General features: G+C 48.0%; 1 protein-coding gene and 1 long non-coding RNA gene across 2 annotated transcripts in view; both read right to left on the reverse strand.

Moving 5' to 3' along the window:
* Nucleotides 1–2,488, reverse strand: part of LOC308581723 — a 48,347-nt gene extending 45,859 nt beyond the window's left edge. Inside the window, exon 1 of the long non-coding RNA XR_014005215.1 lies at nt 2,360–2,488. This is a non-coding gene — a long non-coding RNA (uncharacterized lncRNA). The remainder of the gene's footprint in view (nt 1–2,359) is intronic.
* Nucleotides 2,489–5,628: 3,140 nt separating this feature from the next.
* Nucleotides 5,629–17,009, reverse strand: part of FAM3D (FAM3 metabolism regulating signaling molecule D) — a 42,636-nt gene continuing 31,255 nt past the window's right edge. Inside the window, exons 7-10 of the mRNA XM_081184373.1 lie at nt 14,988–15,038; nt 11,049–11,133; nt 10,243–10,369; nt 5,629–7,653 (exon numbers count right to left, since the gene is read on the reverse strand). Coding sequence (XP_081040499.1) covers nt 7,564–7,653; nt 10,243–10,369; nt 11,049–11,133; nt 14,988–15,038 — 353 coding nt within the window. The 3' untranslated portion in view covers nt 5,629–7,563. The remainder of the gene's footprint in view (nt 7,654–10,242; nt 10,370–11,048; nt 11,134–14,987; nt 15,039–17,009) is intronic.

The following is a 17,009-nucleotide window of genomic DNA, read 5'->3' on the forward strand; positions in this document are numbered from 1 at the left end:
TTTCTTTCTTTCTTTCTTTCTTTCTTTCTTTCTTTCTTTCTTTCTTTCTTTCTTTCTTTCTCTTTCTTTCTTTCTTTCTTTCTTTCTTTCTTTCTTTCTTTCTTAAAATCAATTTGTCATAAAGATACATACAAACTAACTAACGGATAGTCATGTAAATATTAGCAGAGCCGTACACAGAGCATATTAAGTATAGCTAATGTAGGCACTATTTTAAACTACGAGTGCATTAGCAGAAAAAGTAGCAATAATGAAATAATAAATCCAAATAATAATTGTAAGTGAAGGGTGAGAGACCTGTGGCCCTCCAGCTGTGGTTGACTCCGACTCCCATCAGCCCCGTCAGACAATGTTCAGGGATGATGGGAGTTGTAGTTCAACAGTGTTTAGCAAGCACAATGAAAGTAAATACACATTTCTATTTAAGGCAGTTGAGTTCAGAATAGAATCATAGAATCATAACCCCCTACAATGCATGAACTTTTGCCCAATGTGGGGTTTGAACCCATGGCCATGAGATTAAAAGTCTCATGCTCTACTGACTGAACTATCACAGCTACTCCCAACCCCCCTGAAAGATGGATCTGATTAATTGCAAGGGGTTGTCCATGTATTTTGGAAGAGGTTATGGATGCAGAATATAAATTAGTAGTGGATTCATACTTGATCATCCACACATCATTCCCTATTACAGCATTAGTTGTTCTGTGATGCTTCCCCAATGTTGTACCACTATTGCCATCTGGAGGGCACTCTGTAGCGCAGCAATCGTGGGACAATAAATAAACTGGAACATCAACTGTGGTATGCAAAGTTACAGTACTTCAGAAGGAAGTTATGGAACATGCACCAACTGGAAGCAAAGCAGTATATCTTCCCCAAATCTTTTGATGGCACAAGCAGCGTTCAAAGCAGGATGACGTATAACTGCCCCGATCCCATCATGAGCACGAATAATCATGGATGTACAATAAAAACAGTGTCCAGAGGGGTCCTAGGTGGGACCAGATTCCACAGAGTGGCTGCTTCTTAAAGCCACGCTACATGTTACACTTATGGTCTGGATAGCTCAATTGGTTAGAGCATGGCACTGACAATGCCAAGGTTTCAGGTTCGATCCCCATGTGGGACAGGTGTGTATTCCTGCATTGCAGGGGGTTGGACTAGATGACTGCTGGGTCCCCTTCCAACTCTACGATTCTATTATCTGTGCCTTTTCTTTAAGTACATGTGTGGAGGCGGGGGGTGCTATCAGGACAGGACTGCAGCACCCAGGGAGGGGAGCCTTATCGTGACCCCCTCCAACCATGATCCAAACAAAATCCCCCCTCCAGGACCAGGCGTCTTGGGGAAAGGAATGCTCCCTTTGGTGCAAATGGGAGCTTTCACCCTAAAGTTCATAGTTGTGCTGTGTGGGGCAGGTGCAGGGAGGGATATTCATCTGGGTCACTGTTGCAGAGGAGAGGGAAGGGACAAAATGTATGACAGCCACCTCCTTTGCACCTGCAATTATTATTATTATTATTATTATTATTATTATTATTATTATTATTATTATTCCCTGTCTTCTGTGCAATCAAAGCAACATCCAGTTTGGCACTTAAGCCACCCCAATACACCCATCTCAGCTGGTTAATTCCAGTAATGGCTAGCTAGGCAGTGCCTTCTCATCCAAAGCGGAAACACATAGCGAAAAAGCATTACCTTTTTCCCATGAGCAGCTCCCATGATTTTAAGGAGTTCAGTGCTGTTCCCTGCAGTGGTTTCGATTTAACTCTCCTGGCTTTGGCAATGCGTGTCAGAGAAAAGGCACAACACTGGCCCCCTTTAGAGAAACGGATCTTTCTTATTCTGCCCCGCTGTGCATGTCCCTATGTGCGGACAGACGCCTTCTGCACCCTGCGCTGGAGAAAGGGCTGGTGGTGCACAGCTCCTTGCACTCCCATTCTACTCGCCGAGTAAGAGGAGCAGAGGAGCATCGGGGACAGCAGGCTCTTCAAGGTGATGAGCAGAAATGTTTTCCCTTGATGGCTTCCCCTGGCATGTCAAGAATTCATTCCCCCCTTCCCTCTCCCCCTTATATACCTAACGACTGCCAGGGGCTACACACAAAGGCCGCTTTCATGCTGTCAGTGCCCAGCTTCTAAGCAGAGTCCCTTCTTGTGGTGGTGGTGGGGAAAAGCCTGTAGAAGATTAGAGTAATCAGACTTGACACAGCAAGATGTCACAGAACGCAGAGCCAAGCTGAGAAGGAATTCAACCTGCGCAGCACAGCTGGGCCTCAGCACTCCTTGCCTAGAGGTTTTGTGTCACCCTGTCTTCTTCTCTTCCTCTATCCGTATCCCCACGGCCTTCTTACCTCAATGAAGCTTTGGTGAGAGAGCTTTGGGAAAGGAGCACACGGAGACCCGCTTCTGGAGGAACAAGGTGGCGGGTTCCTGCTGGGATCAAGCCTTCTGCGCCACTGAGATCAGGAACAGCCAGCCGGTCACTGAACTCTCTTCCCACCCCGCACCCCCCAAATTCTTGCTGCTGCCCACAGAGAAGAAGCTTAAACCATGACGTTGCATAATGTGAAGGCAGCAAGCCATAACCAGGGAGCAAATCAGCCCTGAGCTGCAGTGGCGTAGCGTGGGTTGTCAGCACCCGGGGCAAGGCAGGTAATTTGTGCCCCCTAACCCGTGGATTTGTGCCCCCTAACCCTAACCCCCAGATGTTGCGCCCGGTGCGGCCGGCCCCCCCTGCACCCCCACGCTATGCCACTGCTGAGCGGACAGGCACAGCCCTCTACTTAAATGTTTCAATGGGACAGTCCTATGCATTGTCTTCGGTACAGCTAACACAGTGGTTTGACTTGACCCCAGGAGGCGCACTCCATTGTCCCTCAAGACAGACAGAGGCCAACAGCGCCTATCATCCTCAGCTGCTGTGGCTAATGGTCAGAAAGGATGGGAGGCACCTCCTTGGCTACCCCTAATCTATTTTTTTGAATGCTAGTTTTTAAAACATGTATATCTGAACTTCATGGTACAGAAGGAGCAGCAAAGGTGGATTAATTGCAGTTTTGTAGAAACAACGATGCCAAAATCAGGGAGCCAAGAACAGCACCGAAAAAACATTATCGGTTACATACAATGAAAGCCTGCCAGAATAAAATGGTCTTTAGCAACTGAGGGAATAGGCTGATGGTAATTCATGGGGCAAATGGATTCCATAATTCAGGTGCAGCCACTGGGAAGCGTTATTCTCTTGTCCCAATCAAAACAAGAGGCCCAGCGAATGGCCTCCCCTTCAGAAGTGGGCTGCGTGTTACTGAAGGAGGCAGTGAAACTAAAATTTCTAGCACAACCACACCATAGAGGATCCAAAGAAACTTGGAGACTGTAGTTTACTCCTCACAGGGCTTCAATTCCCCAAACCCTTTTGAATGAGCTTCTGTTCTTTAACCTATGCTGTCTTGGGCAAGAAGGCTAGTGACTTTTTTTATTTTTAAGAGAAGTTTCTATTCACCAACGACAAGGCCTAACATTTTTTTCTGCTCCTATTCCTTTATAAAGGGAAGATTTCCACCTGCTGGTTAGAAGATAAAACTGTGTCATCGTTGAACGATTGCCACCATAGCGTAGTAGAATTCTTTTTATCTTTGGTGTGGAGGATAGGAATATTCGTCACTGAGCATTCAGTCCAGTTCCAAGTCACTTTAGTTATTTCCACAGAAGCAGTCTATGGCCGTGAGGCAGAAGTAGGTGTACAGCCGCAGCTTTGTTTGATGCTGCTGTCTCAAGGAAAACTCACAGAAACGAACACCTGCAATAGCTCAAACCTTTGCCAAAATATATTTCAGGCGCACCCACATCAACAAACATGAGGAACAGGTCTACCTTGTCAGCAAAAGGAACTGGAGTGCGGTATATGCGTGAGGATTGCACAATGGGGCTTCCCCCCTTCTTTTCCTCCCGTACCCCCATGTGCCCCCAAAACAGTCCTGAGGTTTCCGTCAACACCCCAGAGCAAATGTAGGAGGCTGCCGGCGGGGGGTGGGGGAGGGGAATTCCTGTTGTACAAGAAGGCCTCATTTTGTGCTCATAGCAACTTAGTTTAATCCCACCCCTGGTTTCAAACCTATTCCCACTGTCATTGCTGGATCCAATTTTCAAAGGTCTTTGGGGGCAAGATGCTCCCATTGGAGTGCCAGCACCTCTTCCTCTTCCTTATTTTTTGCTTTATTTATTTCATAAAATGTATTTACCACTTGATATATATTTTTAAGTCTTCAAAGCGGTTGCTATGATGGCCACTGCCTATTTGCTCGACTCAGCATCACTTCTAGAGGCAGAAGCCAAAGGATGCACAGACTATTCTTCCTTGTCCTTGCCTATGCAGAGGGGTAGTCCGAGTAAACAGGCAACAAGGATGAGTAGGAGAAGGACCAGGAGGCTCCAGGGATTGGAAGTGCCCCCCTTGCAGCGGTGTGGGCCTTGGCAAGTCCCTGTCAACTATGCTGTCAGGGGTTGAGTCAGGCGTAGGTCAGCAATAAAACAATAAATCACCTGAGGCTCATCAACCCCTTTGCTGAGATGGCACCATGGCCGGCCCAAGATATTTGCGTACCTGAGGCGAACCACAAAATGGCAACCCCATACACACCAGGGAAGAAGGGGCGGGAGGAGCCCAGCAGCAGCTGTAAAAGTGGCATTGTGGGGAGCTGCTGAGGAGGAGGCAGATCTGGCCTTCAAACAGCGCATTGAAACCATCACAGCATATTTTGTTGGAAGCCACCCAGAGTGTCTGGGGCAACCTAATCAGATAGGCAGGGTATCATTATCATCATCATCACCACTGCCATCTGTTAGAATTCCTGCTTCATGATTGCAGTCATGGGATTGTTGTCTATCACATGACGGTATATGTTTTGACTCTACAGAGTGGGAAGTGACGAAGACAGGATGTTTGTGTAACTGTGTTCTGTGAAGTGGGACTATTGTCCTTTGTTCTTTTTCTCTTTGCTGTCTGATGCTAGAGAGAGAGGGAGCCATGTTGCAGTGCTCCATGTGTGTTTATATGTAGATAAAGTAGATTAGCCGAAATGCTGAGTTGCTGAGATCTGTCACGCAAGATGTACAAACTCTGCGGATCCCTATGTGTGCTGGTGTTGGTGATGTTTGGGCAGAAGAAAGATTATGAAGCTCCCGAACGATCAACCAGGAGGGAGGGAACATGCCAGTCGGGCATGTGTCTCTACCAGGGTGCTACTCGTGTGTAGGCCGGGCTCCTGACACCATCATGCTAGTGGTGGAGGCACAGCTCCTGTGAATCTTGCCGCCTGAGGTGGTTGCCTCATGAGTGGGCCGGCCCTGGCCACCACAGAAAGAGGATGGGCTCCTCTTGGCTTGGTCAGGCCTAGCTGCTGCAGGCTTGTGCTACTACCGCAAGGGGCAGGGCTACCTATGGCCCTCTAGCTGTTGCCGGGCAACAACTCCTCTCACCTGCTCATCACTGACCCAAGTGCCAGGAACTGATGGGAATGGGAGTCTAATAACAGCTAGAGGGTCTCAAGTCCCCCCCCCCTTCTGCTAATGTAAACGAACACTTGGAAGAAGCAGAAATTACCAGCAATACCACTAGTAATAAACATAGACAAACAAATGAAGGATTTTATGAAAGGAGGGTATAACAGAACAAACATTTCATAGCAACGCTAAACACAAGAAAAACTAAAATTATAAAAAGGACTTATTTTTGTTGTTAAGCAACAACCCAAAAATTGGAGTGAGTTAACCGTATAATGAAAGAACTACATGAAGACTGAAGACACACATACCATACGGAGAGCTCAGTCTTCTCAGATCCCCATTTTTATATAATATCTGTCAATATGGCCTATCAGGGAACCAAATGCTGATAAGACAGCCTTCTCCCTTCCCTGCTCACTTACCCACACAATATTGTATCTAATACAAGTCCTACCTTCAGAGTAGTTTCACTGAGATTAATAGACCTAAGTTAATCATGTACATTAATTTCATTGGGACTCGCATTGGACACAACCCAGTATCACTGAGGCCTTGTTGGTTGTGCTGCCATTGGAGGCTGCCTGGTTGGCGCTGACCCATGGCAGGGCCCTTTCGGTAGTGGCACCCCGGTTGTGGAATACCCTTGCTAGTGAGGTACACCTGTTTTCATCACTACTAACTTGAATTTGAAACTCCTGTTTGCTCAGGAGTTGGGTGTCTGAAGAACAGTCTTCCTGGCAACTTGGGTGGAAGTATGTCTTTAATCACAACTGCTTTCAGGATGTTTTAAAACTGTAATTTGTGTGTGTTTTAATATTGTTTCAAAACATTTTCCTTAAAAATAATAATATTGTGTATCTGTTGCTGCCCTGGGCTCATTGAGGAGAAACAGTGGGATATTCAATAAATAATAAATAAATAAATCACTGCCTCCTCCTTCCCTGGCTTTGAAACAAAGGAACCTATGCCCAGGGGGCTGTGATGGAAGCTGCGCGACCATGCCGTTGTGTGTGGGGTGTGTACTTTGTTTCTGAGCCAAAGAAATGACGACAGCAGCGGCAGCAACAGCAACTGGCAAAAGATCCATGTTTGAGGGAGTCCTCAGCCAAGTGCCTTTTAAGGCTCACCTGGCTGTGGGCTGTGGCAGCAGCAGTCACACTCAGCTCCGCAGTGGGCAGCTGCCAATTCCATATCCCACCCTGCCCCTGGTGTTGTGCTACTTTGGGGCGCTATGGGAAAACAAAATGGCCGCCACCTGACACTGACTGGATTAGCAGTTTTAAAAGGGGGACTAGGGACAGGCATTAGTGAGAAGCCCTGCCAGTGAGCCAAGGGCCCTGACAGCTGCCCATGGGTGCTGTTTTCTGGCGCCATGCATGGACAGACCTATCCAACTTTTGATTTGCTGATATGGTAGAGGTAGATAGAGCTGACATATGTCCAAGTTTTGAATTTGCAAATTCGGATGTCTGGCAAGCAGGGTGGTTCTTTTTTAATGCTTTAAAGATAAAAAAGCCCCAAAACCTTATTTTTTGGGGTAGATGTTCCCCCCAAAAAGCTCAACAGCTGTCCCCCCTCCAAAAAAAAGCTCAACAACTTTGCCAGGATTTTCACTTTTAGGAATATGGCAACCTTATAGAACTTAATATAAAAACAGGCCTCACAGCATATCCACAGTGCAGAGGACTCTCTCTCTATAAATATACATACTTGTGTGTAAATATTATGTGTGTCTTCAGTTCAAACAACTCTTCTCAAGCTGTTTGCTGTTGCTGTTTGAGGGTCCTGGCTGATTCCAAAGGCATTACATAAACCGATTGCTGAATACCTTTCACAGATCCACTTCTTCACCTCTGTAGAATCTGTTATTAATACAACACAACAGTGCACTGAAATCCTGCTGGCCCTGTGCTGAAATGAAGCCCTCTGTGTTCAAAACCCCACAGGGCAGAGGGTTGAGTCTGTTTGAATTGGTTCCACCATATCTGAGGCAAAGTGAAAAGTCAGTCAGCTGGGGGCCACCGGTATCTGTTCTGAATTTAGCTCATTGTCATTCCATCTTCTTAGGTACACAGCCCTCCATTTCCAGAAGCTCAGGCCAGCCATCATACTTGTTTGTCTCCTTATCATTTTTTAGGTGCTGTGGAAAGTAAAATGGAGAGAGTCCGTCAACTATACGCAATGAGCTTGGTACATAAGAATTCCCCTTTACGCTTTTTGCATATGATTGTCAACTGCTGGAGAGCTAAACATATGGCTATGCCTTATACTGAATCGAACCATTGGTCTGTCAACTTCCATACAGTGGTACCTTGGTTTACGAACTTAATCCGTTCAGGAAGTCTGTTCTTAAACCAAAGCGTTCTTAAACCAAGGCGTGCTTTCCCATAGCAGCGGGGGACTCGATTTACAAATGGAACACACTCAACAGGAAGCGGAACATGTTCTGCTTCCATGGCAAAGTTCACAAACCGAAACACCTACTTCCGGGTTTGCAGCGTTCTTAATCCAAGTTGTTCATAAACTAAGCTGTTCTTAAACCAAAGTACCACTGTATTTCGATTCTATTCTCACTGGCAGAGCAGGTCTTCCTCGTTCCTGCTTCCCAAAAAGATCCTTTAACTGGAGATGTTGAGGGTTAAACCTGGGACTTTCTGCATGCAAGTAAGTCCTCCCCCCTCCAACCCTTTCAGGGCACTTCCATGCTGTTTGTCAAATTTAGCATTAATCTAGGAATATGGGAATAGAAACTGCCAAAGAGAGGTGCGAAGTTGTGTAGGCTGTGTGCAACAGACTTGCGTTCTCGACTGTCACTTGCAGTGACCCAGCCCCATCCTCCCCAGCCTGCTCCAAACTACCGCCTGTGGCAGTCTGCCCAACTACCCAAGTGTTCATACCGTCAAGGAAGCTTATCCTAATGTATTGCCAAAACCCATATCCCTGTAACCATATCCCACCCTAACTTAAGAGAAAGGTAGTAGCATTTGGCCACCATTCTCCCTGTAGGTTCCATCCTTCATGTCCACTATATTTTCCCTTGCATTACAAGTTGACTTGTGACTAAGTATAGGCAAATCAGCCAGTCTGGGTTTCTCTCAGTTTCTTGTTTCTCCAAACTTAAATTCAGTCCTTCACATCTCTGCGTCAATTTGTGATTATTATCATGATTTAAAAGAAATCCTCATGAAATTTCACCAGCATTTAGTGCTAAGTTCTCCTAATAAACGCTTTTTTTGGTATGTACTCTCTCTCTCTCTCTCTCTCTCTCTCTCTCTCTCTCTCATTGCCCAGAATATGATGCATTTTTGTATGTTATTTCCACAAACATTTTAATGCACCCTTTCCCTGAAATAAACGCATTTCTGTAGCTTTTTAAAAAAATAAAATAAATTTGGACAGCTGCAATGCAAAATTCGGAGAAGGGCGAATTTTGAAGGATAGCTGTGATTCAGTTTACATATAGGTTCGAGAAGTGTGAATTAGTTAGTTTCTCATAAAAATGCAAACAAAATAAAATTTCTGCCCTATCCCTACTCACTGTATCCTAGAACAGTTTTTAGCAGTGCCAGGATACAGTGAGGTTGACATATGGCAGAACAGGAATGAAGACTAAATACTTGTATTATTAGCAGAGTGAGTACATGCAGAATGATTTCCCCATTTGAGTGTGTGGAATATGTAGGAGGATGGTTCAGAACACCCTCTGCTTCAGAATAAATGGCTGCCGTGCTACCTGTCCAAAATGCAGCAATAGCTCATTGGTGCAGTGGATGTGCAGGAGGTTATAATGACCACTGCAGTGGTACCTTGGTTCTCAAACGCCTTGGTACTCAAACAACTTGGAACCCAAACATTGCAAACCTGGAAGTAAATGTTCTGGTTTGCAAACTTTTTTCGGAAGCCAAACGTGCTCCGTTTTGAGTGTTACGCTTCCGATTTGAGTGTTACGCTGAGGTCTGTCTGTTTTTGCTATTTATTTTGCATTTTTGTTTTTTGCGGCTCTTTCTGTTTTGTTTTTGTGAACCCAGTTCAGCTACTGATTGCTTGCTTGCTTGACTGCAGTACATTGTTTATTGCTTTCATTTTATGAATCAATGGTCTGGTTAGATAGTAAAATTCATGTTAAATGGCTGTTTTGGGGGTTATTTCTAAAAGTCTGGAACGGATTAATCCGTTTTGCATTACTTTCTATGGGAAAGCGCGCCTTGGTTTTGGAACGCTTTGGTTTTGGAACGGACTTCCGGAACGGATTAAGTTTGAGAACCAAGGTACCACTGTACGAGGAAGCACATCTCATAGCTGTGCATCTATTACTTAGGGACAAGTGTACCGATTAGGACTGCGCACGGGGATTTGGCCGAGGCCAGAGCCAAATGGGGCATATTTGGAGGAACTCAAGAATTGGACGAGCCAGGGAAAGACAGCCCCAGATTGGGTTGGATGGGCCAGAGTGATCTGCTGCTGTTGGGGGGGCAGGGCATCAGGCAGGAAGGAGAGGCAGGCATCCTATGGGAAAACACGTGACCATCAGGAGAAGGAAGGAGCTCGCTTCCTGTACGGTGCAGGTTGCTTCCCTGCAGAGAAGCCACTTGCAAAGGAACAGGATTGTCGTGAGAGAAGGAAGGTTCACAAATGTCTGCTTAATAAACCAATCCCTAAAAGCTAAACATACAAGCAGTATAATCACAGGTGCCTATTCAGATTGCAGCCGCTGTTCACGAGAAGGTACCTGCTCAAAGGGGCTTTTGTTTTTGAGCCCCTTCCCTCCAAGAAACACCCAGTTGTCTCGAAACCCCAGCTTGTTCGCGTGGCTGCTTCCCAGTTCAGCAAACAACTTCCGTGCTTCATCGTTCAGCCTGGAGAGACGGGGAATATTTATTCATTTGTTATACCTTGCATTCCCTTTAAAATTCCAAAGAGGTGTAAAGGTAAAGGGACCCCTGACCATTAGGTCCAGTCGTGGCCGACTCTGGGGTTGCGGCGCTCATCTCGCTTATTGGCCAAGGGAGCCGGCGTACAGCTTCCGGGTCATGTGGCCAGCATGACTAAGCCGCTTCTGGCGAACCAGAGCAGCATGCGGAAACACCATTTACCTTCCCGCCAGAGCGGTACCTATTTATCTACTTGCACTTGGATGTGCTTTCGAACTGCTAGGTTGGCAGGAGCAGGGACCGAACAACGGGAGCTCACCCCATCGCAGGGATTCGAACCGCCAATCTTCTGATCGGCAAGTCCTAGGCTCTGTGGTTTAACCCACAGCGCCACCCGCGTCGCTATCCAAAGAGGTGTACAAAGCTTAAAACACCTAAGACCTTTTTTGGACAAAATAAGAATGGTGGGGGGAAAACAGCAGCAAAATGACCGATCCAGATGAGATGAAGAGCAACAGGCCAGTGATTTTCTGAGGCCATCAAATGGATTTGCAGGGAGATTTGGAAATCGGGATCTCTCAGTTGAAGAGCTCAGCTGGCAGTATAGCAGTTATACACCAAAGACCCCAGAAATCCAAGCCACACACATCGGTAGTTCACTCACTTTGTTGCTGGGTCATCATAGGAAGCTACGAGCACGATGGTACCTGCGCTAATTGCTTTCAGGAAATCCAAGAGATGCTTGACATCTAACAGGGAAATCAAAGAGAAATTGTGAGGCTTGCTCTTTTCTTATCCTGCCATCTAGTGGTCTCTCAAGATACATGCAGAACAAGGAGACAACATTGAATAGGTACCGTATTTTTCGCACCATAGGACGCACTTTTCCCGTCTTAAAAACTAAGGGGAAAAGTCTGTGCGTCCTATGGAGCGAATGCAGGGAGGAGGCAGGCAGGAAAAGCCCTCAAGAGCCCCACACAAGCTTCACGCGGCTCTTGCGGGCTTTTCCCCAAGAGGGAGAAGGGACTGACACCGCCAGTCAGTCCCTTCTCCCTCCTCTAGAAAAGCCTTGCACAACCTCTCCAGCCGGGGGAGGCTTCGCAAGTCTAAAGGGGAAGCCAGGCAGCGAACGGGATGGATCGCGCTTGCTGCCTGGCTTCCCCTTTAGACTTGCGCGCCTCTCCGGGGGTGGGGGGGTGGGGGGCTTCGCAAGTCTAAAGGGGAAGCCAGGCAGCAAACGGGATGGATCGTGCTTGCTGCCTGGCTTCCCCTTTAGACTTGCGCGCCTCTCCGGGGGTGGGGGGGGTGGGGGGCTTCGCAAGTCTAAAGGGGAAGCCAGGCAGCGAACGGGATGGATCGCGCTTGCTGCCTGGCTTCCCCTTTAGACTTGCGCGCCTCTCCGGGGGTGGGGGGGTGGGGGGCTTCGCAAGTCTAAAGGGGAAGCCAGGCAGCAAACGGGATGGATCGCGCTTGCTGCCTGGCTTCCCCTTTAGACTTGCGCGCCTCTCCGGGGGTGGGGGGGGGTGGGGGGCTTCGCAAGTCTAAAGGGGAAGCCAGGCAGCAAACGGGATGGATCGTGCTTGCTGCCTGGCTTCCCCTTTAGACTTGCGCGCCTCTCCGGGGGTGGGGGGGGTGGGGGGCTTCGCAAGTCTAAAGGGGAAGCCAGGCAGCAAACGGGATGGATCGCGCTTGCTGCCTGGCTTCCCCTTTAGACTTGCGCGCCTCTCCGGGGGTGGGGGGGTGGGGGGCTTCGCAAGTCTAAAGGGGAAGCCAGGCAGCAAACGGGATGGATCGTGCTTGCTGCCTGGCTTCCCCTTTAGACTTGCGCGCCTCTCCGGGGGTGGGGGGGGTGGGGGGCTTCGCAAGTCTAAAGGGGAAGCCAGGCAGCAAACGGGATGGATCGCGCTTGCTGCCTGGCTTCCCCTTTAGACTTGCGCGCCTGGGGGGGGGGGGGAGACTTCGCAAGGCTAAAGAGGAAGCCAGAGCAGGGAACGCGATCCATCCCGTTCGCTGCCTTGGCTTCCTCTTTAGACTTGCGCGCCTCTCCAGGGGGGGGGGGGAGGAGGCTTCGCAAAGCCTCCTTCGCAAATCCATCCCACTGCCCTGGCTTCCTCTTTAGCCTTGCGTGCCTCTCCAGCCGCAAGAGATCTACCAGAGGTAGATCTTAACCCTTGCCTCACCTGGGAGCTTCTCTGGGCAGGAATTCCCTCAGCTTAAGTGGGGTGGGGGAAGTGTGGCAAGTAGGGGGGTACCTACCTAGACACTGAAGCCACATGTCTCTCAGATGAAAATTGGGAGTGGGCATTGTATGAAGTGGTCTGATGGTGGGCATTGTGTGAAGTGCTCTGATGGTGTGGGCATTGTGTGAAGTGCTCTGATGGTGTGGGCATTGTGTGAAGTGCTCTGATGGTGTTTCCTGCTTGGCAGGGGGTTGGACTTGATGGCCCTTGTGGTCTATTCCAATTCTATGATTCTATGATTCTAAGTGGCTGTGGATCTCCTGCTGCAGAACTGTAGGACTGTATAGAGTTGGGAGGGCCACCTGAGGGTCATCTAGCCCAGCCCCCTCACAATGTAGGAATCACAGCTAAAGAACGCCAGAGAGATGGTCCCCCAACCGCTGCTTAAAAGCCTCCAGTGGTGGAGACCCCCAACACCTTCCGAGGTCATAGAATTGCAAGGTTGGAAGGGAACCCCAGGAGTCATCTAGTCCAGCCCCGGTGGACAGCGGGCGCAATCCATCCCTTTGTGCAAGACTAAAGATGCTGTGCAAGGCTAAAGAGGAAGCCAGGGCAGTGAGTGCCTGCCCTGGACTGCCTTGTCTTCTTCTTTAGCCGCGCTGGAGAGGTTTAGCTCCTGGCTGGAGAGGTTGCGCGGCTATGGATCCCCTGAGCTGTCTTGGCTTCTTTGCTCTTTGGGGCTGGTGGGGGAACCCGGGCTTCCCCCGCAGCCCCAAGAAGCTCTGGGAGAAGCAGACAGGCTGCGCGCAGCCTGTCCGTTGCTCTTTGGGGCTAGGGGGAGGGATAATATTTTTTTCCTTGATTTCCTCCTCTAAAAACTAGGTGCGTCCTGTGGTCCGGTGCGTCCAATAGAGCGAAAAATACGGTAACACCAACAAGGACTGCACATATATATGTTGATTTCTGAGGTGATTCAGTACACTCTCTCTCCCTCCCTCCCTCCCTCCCTCCCTCCCTCCCTCTCTCTCCAGAACCTACTGCAGATTTAGAAAGAGAGAACGCTATTTTTCAGGGATTCTTAAAAAAAAGGAAGTCCCACATAGAATCATTATGCTTACCCCATTTATACACCACATTACGCCCAAGGAGCTCAATCTGGGCTCCATGGTTTTCCTTGCTGCCCCATTTAATGACCCAAACAACCCTGTATGGTAAGTTGGGGCGAGAGACCTGCGACTGGCCCAAGAGAACCCAATGAGTTTCATGGCTGAGTGGAGATACGAACTTGTGTCTCCTCAGTCCCAGTCCTACATTCTAACCACTATACCATGCTGCCTCCCAAACTTTAACAATAAATATATATGTTGTTGTTTAGTCATTTAGTCGTGTCCGACTCTTCATGACCCCATGGACCAGAGTATGCCAGGCACTTCTGTCTTCCGCTGCCTCCTGCAGTTTAGTCAAATTCATGCTGGTAGCTTCGAGAACACTATCCAACCATCTCGTCCTCTGTCGTCCCCTTCTCCTTGTAAATATATATATGTGTGTGTGTGTGTGTGTGTGTGTGTGTGTGTGTGTGTGTGTGTGTTTGTGTGTGTGTGTGTGTGTGTGTTATATAACATATGTCATGCAAAAAGGCTCCTTATGCTATGCTTTGGAACACATCAGTTGCCGGAAAGGAAAATAAAACCTGAAAAACAGTACAGTGGTACCTCGGGTTACAGACGCTTCAGGTTACAGACTCCACTAACCCAGAAATAGTACCTCAGGTTAACAACTTTGCTTCAGGATGAGAACAGAAATCGTGCGGCGGCAGCAGGAGGCCCCATTAGCTAAAGTGGTACCTCAGGTTAAGAACAGTTTCAGGTTAAGAATGGACCTCCAGAACGAATTAAGTTCTTAACCCGAGGTACCACCGTATCTCCATCTTAAAGAATCCTCTCTGCTTGATGGCAACAGATATAAAGGCCTTAAGTTGGCCAGGAATGCCACGTTCCAGTGGGACCCAGGTGTCTGTAAGTTCGATAGTTTCAGTGCAGAAAAGGCTAGGTTTTGCTTCCATGGATTCATCAGTCAATATGCACATTTTTTTGTATGTTATTTTCATGAGCACCTGCTCTTTACACCCTAGCATATGTGCGCTGCACATTGCTTGGCTGAAAGACCACATTGCAGAATCCCCAGCACTGCAAATTTGGAAGAACGGCTGTGTTTCGTTGTGCATATTATTCCAAAAAGTGCAAACGAGGAAGCTTCACCTCTGAACGCAAACGGAACCTAATTTCTTCCCTTTTCCTATGAGAAAGACACAAATTCTTTCTTTCAGCTCTTTCACCCACTCAGAGCTGGTCATTCTTTCTGCCGGTTGGCACTCTGCAGTCAATATAGTCAACTCTGTGGTTGGCACTCTGTGGTTGACCTACCTCCAGAATACATGTCAAAGGCAGCCGTCTTGAGAAGCTGTCCACTGCTTCCTAGATATTGGAATGGAAAAAACAGCTTTGAAGGTAGCATGCTTATATACAGACACGTTGTTCTTCAGATATATTAGAGCAGTGGAATAAATAATAAAATGTTCCCTGGTTTCAATTAACTATTGCACTTAAAAAACGAGAGAGATTTCTGAAACACAAACTTTTAATCTGGATTATCCTAGTATGCAGAAAACATCTAATCCAACCTGCTTCTTGATGCAAGAAAGCTACAGCAACTGTGGGTCTCACATTGATGTTGGACTACATCATCCCTGACCTCTGGCCCCTCTAGCTAGGGCTGATGGGAGTTGTAGTCCAACAACATCTGGGGACCCAAGGTTGGGAAGGGCTGAAGTAGAGCATCGCCAGCGGACGGCTGTCCAGTCTCCGATGGAAGACTTCCACATCTTGAACTCAGAAGCGGCTCACCTGACAGAACGGAGCCCTAACACTAGCTTCCTGGCAGGTGTATCACTACTGTTTACCAGAAAGGAGAGGGGTGAGGAGGCAGAGAAATCGGTACAATGCAGATGCACTGGCTGAGGCAATCCAGAACGTCCACCAGTGGAACCGCCCTGCACTGGCTTCACTACTTCACCCTCTCCCTCCTGGTAAGCAGTTGAGACACATCTGCCAGGAAGCAAGCGTCGTAGTTCTTATGCTCCACCAGGTGAGCCTCTTCTCACCTCAACAGCTCAGAGCCCCCGCTGCTCAAAGTAACACGCACCACTGTTTGAACTGCTCTTTGCATTAGACGTCCCTCTCAACGTTCACTTTACCACTTCGGCCGTCACGGCTTCGCCCAAAGAATCCAGGAAACAATGGTTTGTTAAGAGTGCTGGGAACTGTAGCTCTGGGTAAACGAAGTGCTCCCAGGATTCTTTGGGGGACGCCGTGTGTTTTAAATGCACAGTTTGCACGCAGCCAATGTCAGCGTGGCAGTCTTCAAAGACACTGCTTTACTGTGCTCTCATCCTCCCCTGTTCCCTGTGATATGGGCTATTTTGCAACCTCAAAGCACCAAACAAAGGACCTTCTGTCTCCATTCCAATCTTCAAGAGCAAGTAGTGTTTTTTAAGTTTACAGGCTGCTTGACAGGAGGCTTTGACCTTTCTTAGACTGACTACTTGGTGTTCCGTCTTTGTTGCTGTTGTTGCATTGCTTTAATATACTTTTTTGTTTGATGCGATATTGACACACTGTTGTGTTGCTTTATTAAACTGTCAAGAGGACTTGTTGACCTATAATGCATTAAACGGTTCAGGACCGCAACACCTCAAGGGCCGCCTCTTTCCATATGACCGTAAAGGTAAAGGGACCCCTGACCATTAGGTCCAGTCGTGGCCAACTCTTGGGTTGCGGTGCTCATCTTGCTTTATTGGCCGAGGGAGCCGGCGTTCAGCTTCCGGGTCATGTGGCCAGCATGACTAAGCCGGTTATGGCGAACCAGAGCAGCGCACGGAAACGCCGTTTACCTTCCTGCCGGAGCGGTACCTATTTATCTACTTGCACTTTGACATGCTTTCGAACTGCTAGGTTGGCAGGGGCAGGGACTGAGCAACTGGAGCTCACCCCGTCATGGGGATTTGAACTGCCAACCTTCTGATCGGCAAGTCCTAGGCTCTGTGGTTTAACCCACAGCGCCACCCACGTCCCGCCAAAATGTGTTTAGGGGGGAGTTATTGGGTTGTTGTTTTTATTTTGATCATGTACTTTGTGGTTTTATATTCTATGATCCACCCTCAGACCTGCGGGTATAGGACGGTATATACCGGTAAATTCAATTAATCACCACCACCACCACCATCATGAATGCTGCATATCAATAAATAAATGAAACTCATGCATGAAATGACTCTCCTGTTAGCCTCTATAACAGGGTTGGGGAAACCTCTGGCCCACGGCCAGACTTAGAATAATAGAATCATAGAAGCACAGAGTTTGAAGGGACTCCAAGAGTAATTTGGTTCA

This window comes from Podarcis bocagei (genome assembly GCF_964188305.1).
Source record: "Podarcis bocagei genome assembly, chromosome: 2".
NCBI lineage: Eukaryota > Metazoa > Chordata > Lepidosauria > Squamata > Lacertidae > Podarcis > Podarcis bocagei.